General features: G+C 45.7%; 1 protein-coding gene across 1 annotated transcript in view; it reads left to right on the plus strand.

Moving 5' to 3' along the window:
* The first annotated feature begins 4,566 nt into the window (after positions 1 to 4,566).
* FAM20C (FAM20C, golgi associated secretory pathway kinase) overlaps positions 4,567 to 6,130 on the plus strand; it is a 63,131-nt gene continuing 61,567 nt past the window's right edge. Inside the window, exon 1 of the mRNA XM_027656382.1 lies at positions 4,567 to 6,127. Within this exon, the coding sequence (XP_027512183.1) occupies positions 5,824 to 6,127 (304 nt within the window). The 5' untranslated portion in view covers positions 4,567 to 5,823. The remainder of the gene's footprint in view (positions 6,128 to 6,130) is intronic.

Consider the following 6,130-nt stretch of genomic DNA (forward strand, 5'->3'; position numbering starts at 1 on the left):
TATTTATCTCAGGCTTGCAGCTCAGTGCCCCTCCAGTCAACCTTAGAAAAACCACCATGGGAAAGAGCAGGTTGCCACGCTGCCTCTTCGAGTTGGGGGGTAGAGATTTGGTCAACATTTGTTCAAAAAATATCAAATACCTAACAAAATCCTGGGCCAGAAGGCAACCAAAAAAATATTAGTATGCATTATTAAAAAAAAAAAAAATATGAGCACACCACTTCAAACACGTATCACTGATTCCCTATACACAAAAAACATTAACAGTGACATCAAGCTTACAGAATTACTCCCTGTTCCGTATCAAGTATATTCCTTAGCAATAGAAGTAATTTTGGCAGTGTGGGAAGTTAATATGCAGTACCCACTAGATTGCCAGTGTGATTTGTGTTTATAAGGCAAAGCACCAATAAATTAGGTCAGCACATGAATCTTCAGAGGGAGGAAAGAGAAGCAGAGCAGGAAAGGCACCCTAGGCAGCATCGCCACAGGGGCCAGGCGAGGCATGTGATGCCCTCAGGACCTCCAACACCATAGATGGAGGCTTTCAGAAAGGAAAATCCATTTTTCCATTAGAAGTAACAATAAAAATATTACACTGATTGAAAATGTGCAATCAGGCCTGACTTACAGCTTGCCCTGCTGCGTTCAGGCTTTACATCAGAAGGCTGTAAACCGTTATAACAGCAAATAATAGCTGGGTGTGTTTACTCACCCCAACCCATGCTTCATTTATTTACCTGAATACACTATCACGTACACTGACCATTGTGGCTGCTCAGTGAGGCAAGTAGACAAAACCAGGGAAAATAAACATCTACACAGATTTCAGCAGACGATAAGCTACTAATTCTCGCACAAAACAATGAGGAAATGCCAGGATATACGACAATAACACCCCCCCCCCCCCCCCTATTCTTGATTGTATTGCTAAATAAAAGCAAAGGTAAAACATGTAAAGAAGTGCTTAGTATTAATTTGTAATACCACATTAAAAAGCCTGTTAGATCCAAAGCAATCTTGGCTTGTGATTGTAGCAATTCATTGTGAAATTCCCAATGACATTCAAATACTTCAATAAAACAGGGGAAAGATTTTAATTCAATGACCAAAAAGAAAATAAAGAGTCTATGTAAGGGACTTGATTTCATTTAAATTATTGAGATGAGCTGTATGCAGTGATTTATTAATGTAATAATATTCCATTAAGAACTTATTATGTCCTTGTTTACATAATGCCAGCAATTATGGGGGTAATGCTGGTCCAACACACAGCACAGCAGAAATGAAAAGCTCTTTGCCACATACTGGAATTCCACATGAAAGCACAGAGTTTAGTTAAGGAGAAATATTTATATTTTTCTTACTGAGACCAAGACCTCAGGAAGTAAAATAATAAACAACTAACTTCTTAAATTACCCACATCAGGCATTATTACAAAGACCCTGTGGCTCTACACACACAAGTTTGCTGCTTAAAAGCTTACTTGAAGAAAACCTTGAACAACAGTCATCAGTTAACAGAAATTTTTGTTTTCTCATCCCTTCAAGACTTGAAGGCAAATGTTTGAAGCCAGGGGAGGTAACCTGCATGCAAATATTGCACTTGCACTGAAAGCTAAGGGGCCAGGGCATCATGGTACATAGACAGGGAGACAGGGCCGAAATCCAGCTGGTTGGAAACAAATCCCCATTTCTTCCTTTACAGCAGGAAAAGGGAACCTTTTCCTACCAAGGGTCAGTCACATACACCCCACATCCCAGCACAAACACAAAAGTTCTCTTGCACCAAGCTCACACTTGCAGAGGGTCAGCAGTGAGGTTGTCCTGGGAAGCTGCACTAGCCTTGGAATACCTTAGACCTGGTCCCTGAGTCTGCCTGCCCCTTCTCTTGTACCTCTTGCCCAATTTCCAGGCTATCCTAACCTGCAGCCCAGCTCCTGACATATCCTAGTGGCTTCATACGTCAACAATCTGTGGCTTCCTCACCACAGGCCACCCCTTGGCTGGCGACACTTGTTGTTTCAACATTTTTAACATTTTTGACTTTGCTAGTGTATGGATGCTATTTACAAAGTAGCAACTATAATCTAAAAAAAGTGAGACTCAGTTCTTCTGCATCCCACAAAAAAAAAAAAATAAAAAGAGAAGAAAGAAGAAATGCACAGATAAGATAGTCCACCTTTATTCACATCTCTAGGGCATTTTTGTTGCAGCAAAACTTGTCCACAAAGGTCAGGTACAGAAGGGACCAGGGTACATCCACCAGTCTCCCATCTTTAGATAAAACTCAAATGTCTAAAAGGCTTAAGGAACAAACAGCTCATAGAGGAGAGTCAGGGAGAGATTGAGTTCTCAGGCAGGCACAGTTTAGAGGAAACCATACTTAACTGAATAGCCAATAAGCACCAAAGGTCACATTGATGAGAACAAAAAAATGTAGTTTCACAGAATCAGTTACTTGTTCACAGTACTGTTATTTCACTTTTTGAAAGTCATGTAATTAATTACATTTAGTTGCTTATATTGTATTTCAAAGGTAGTCTCACTTTCATTATATAACTCTTGAACATGGAGTTACAACACATTTGACACAATGTTCTGTTACTTCAAAGTAATAGATGTATTCAAACAACTTTATCTTAAAGAATTCATTTAAGTAATTTGCAACTTTATCTTCACCATAAGTCTCTCCCCCATCTAATACTACAGTCCTCAGTTTTAGTAGGGCAAACACTAAGAAAAAAACCCAACCTGCAGCCTACAAACCCCACTGTGCCATACTAAAGCAGATAATGTGTCATATTATCTATCCTCATACATATCTCACTCAGATCTTTTTTAAAAAGTCACAGCAACGAGTGTAAGAAAGACAAACAATACAGTGCATTTACTCATACTGCCTTTGGCTGCCCTCCTCCATCACTCCACTCCCCAAGGCACAGGATCCAGCATCCACCTGCCCCATTTTGTACCCTTGGGCTTGACTGATAATCCAGCTCAGCTGATTTCCCTAGGAGACAGCAGGAGGAGAAAGGCTACAGCCACAGGCAGGCAAAAAAAGAACCCCAAAATGCAACAGATAGTCTTCCATATGTCATTCATACTGCACCCATCACATCTCATATCCCCTCCCAGCAGCTGTGGGTTCCCCAGCCGAAACAAAACTTCAAGGCTCTTCCTGATGGGCCTAAAATGCCAGCTTCCTAAACTAGATTAAAATAAGATGAATGTTAGCTCACTGCATGGGGAGGTAAACTTATGAACCAAACTCGATTTCCCAAGCAGGACCATACAGACTTGCTATTTAGCAGCAGTGGGAGGCAGTGACAACAAGGAACCATTGTCACTGTCTGCATAGTCAGCTGTCCACAAAGCCTTTTTCTAAGCTGATTTTGGTGAAAAAAGTGCAAAAAGATGGAAAACCTTGCTTCTGGCTCTGTAGCAAAATATTTTGCTGCAATTAAGTACATTCGTGCTTGAAGCACCCAGAGTGACATAATGGCTTCCATGGGAATCAAAGTGTTGCATCTACAGGGAGCTGTACCTCTAGGACTACAAGGTCCCCCTAGGGCAGCAAGTGTTTCTACTCAAGGTACAGAGCAGTCCATAGGATCATGGCCCCATCAGGTCTTTTTTTTTCATCAATTTTCTTTTCCTGTTGGAAAAGCAGTGATTTCCCTTGTGCAAAACATTGTAACATTGCATGGATGTGCTTCAGAGGAGAGCAGAGCACAGGGCTTTGCAGAAACATCTAGTAAGGGAACAGTGCTGGATGAAGCCTGTCAGGTGGAGGAATATCTTTTGAGGAAAATAAATACTTTAATGCTGCTTAATGCAGGGAAAAAATGGACCAGCACATTCAGCATTGAGATGTTTCTGTGGAAAGATGGTGGTGGGTTGGAGGACGAACATTACCTTTTCCATTCCTCCTGCAGCCCCACTTGACAATCATTTGAGCCCTGCTATGGACCATAAAATCCAGGCAGACCCCTGCCCAAAACCAAAAATCATCAGCTCTGAGCATCCCTGCCTGATCACCTGAAGATCAGGAGTAGCTTGTTCCTTCCTCCAGAGTGCCCTCAACCTTAGACAACCGTCAACAGCACTCCCTGGGCTGTCCTGGCTCCAAGACCACCACTTCCATCAGCCTTTAGGCCACCCAGACACGGAGCCAACTGCGCAGCGAACGCAGCAGGAGAGAGGGCAGCACGCTCCCGGATTATCACAGCCCGCAGGATCGCGGATTAGAAGGAAAGGCTGTTTGTTCCTCGGGACGGAGCGGAGCACATGGTTTGACGGGCTGACCTTGCCGGGGCTGGGGGCGAGGGGAGGGGGCGATGCGCCACTTCCAGCCCGGGCAATGACGGAGCAGAATCGCTGATCCCAGCAGGGCACCGCGCTCCAGCTTCGCAATGCTGTTAGCGCAGATTCCTCTCTCCCCTACGACTGTTTTTTTCCTTTATATTTTTTTCCCAAACCTTTGTGGAACAGACGCCCTCTCCTTGCCCCAGTTGGAGCTGCAGTAGAATGAAAAGGGGGGTGGGAAGAAGGGAGGAGAGGAGGGGAAAAAAAACCCCGCTTTTGGTTGAGGTTTTCCTGTTACTATCACTGTAGCGTTTATTTAGCCAATCTCCTAACTATGACGCGAGGAAGGCAGGAATCATGGCTCGCTCATAATATTTAACACACCCACTGAAAGCTGGAGCTGCAGAGCTACTAGTCCAACCAGTCTCCAGAATTCAGTGTAGCTGAAAGAGGTTTTCACTCTGCACCTGCCAAAGATCTCTCCCCCCTCTTTCCTTCTCTCCCCCCTCCTCTCTTCCTTTCTCTCTCTCTCTAAAAGGCAGATCTGTAAGACCCAGCAGAGATCAAAGACCTCTTCGCTAAAAAGAACCTCTACTGATTTATATTAGTTTCTTTCCTCTAATCCTTCCTTCTCTCCCCTCTTTTTTTTCTGTGCCATATTTAACCTTTATGTTGCAGTTGTGCCATCAGACAGTTTTGCAGCCAAAAAAAACCAACCCAAGCCAAAGCAAAAGCCCAGCTCGGATACAGCAGCCACTCAGACTCGATCTCAGTTGAACATACTAATCTCTCCCGAGCACTGGACGCGATGGACGAAGAAACTGGAACTGCTCTAAGAAAATGATTTTCCAGCCAATGTTCTTAAAGAGTCTGAGAGAAGAGAGGGAGCGAGAGCGAGTGGAGAGCGCTTCTGCTGCATCACTCCTCAAATCCAAGGGAAGGGAGTCAGCGTTTCCAGCACAGCCAAATATTATGGATGATTTTTTTTCTTCTGTCGCCTTTCCGCACAGGTTTTCTTAATATTTTTCTTTCCCCCCTCCTCCTCCCCGTATATTTTTTTAAATTTTATTTAATCAGCGCCAGTGTCTGATGCCGGTTTCTCTCCAAGAGTCAGTTCTCGGTATTTGTTGTGATCCCTGTAATAAAAAGAAGGAGAAATCGTGAACAGATGGCTTTCTATATTGCCATGCCGCTGGCATTGTTTTCCTGTTGATTTTAAAGGCTCGGTCCGGAGCTCCTTTTTATTATTATTTTTTTTTCCTTTTATTCTTTTTTTTTCCCTCCCCCTCCCAAGTTCTTGATGATACTGAGAAATGAGGACCTATCGGGTTTAGCCTGTTTATTTCTCGGCGCCTATGGAGGTAACTTTATTGACTTGATCGCTCGCTTCCCGACCCGAGAGGAGCAACCCGGAGCCCCGGGGGGGGCCCGGCAGCCCCGCGCCCGCCCGGGCTCTCTCCGCCGCCGCCTCCCCTCCCTCCCCCTTCCCCCGGTAATTCATCAGCCGCCCCGGCCATGAAAATGCTCCTGGTCCGCAAGTTCCGGGTGCTGATCCTGATGGTGTTCCTCGTCGCCTGCACCATGCACATCATGATCGACCTGCTGCCGCGGCTGGAGCGCCGCGGGCCCGAGGGCCGCCCGGGCTGTTCCTGCCCGCCGCCCGCCGCCGCCGCGCCGCCCCGCGCCGCCCCGCGCTGGCCCAGCAAGCACACGCTGCGGATCCTGCAGGACTTCAGCGCCGAGCCGGCCTCCAACCTCTCCTCGCAGTCGCGGGAGGCGGCGGCGGAGCGGGCGGCGGGCGGTGGAGGCGCTGGAGGCGGCG

This window comes from Corapipo altera, unplaced genomic scaffold, assembly GCF_003945725.1.
Source record: "Corapipo altera isolate COAL_440 unplaced genomic scaffold, ASM394572v1 104, whole genome shotgun sequence".
Taxonomy (NCBI): Eukaryota; Metazoa; Chordata; class Aves; order Passeriformes; family Pipridae; genus Corapipo; species Corapipo altera.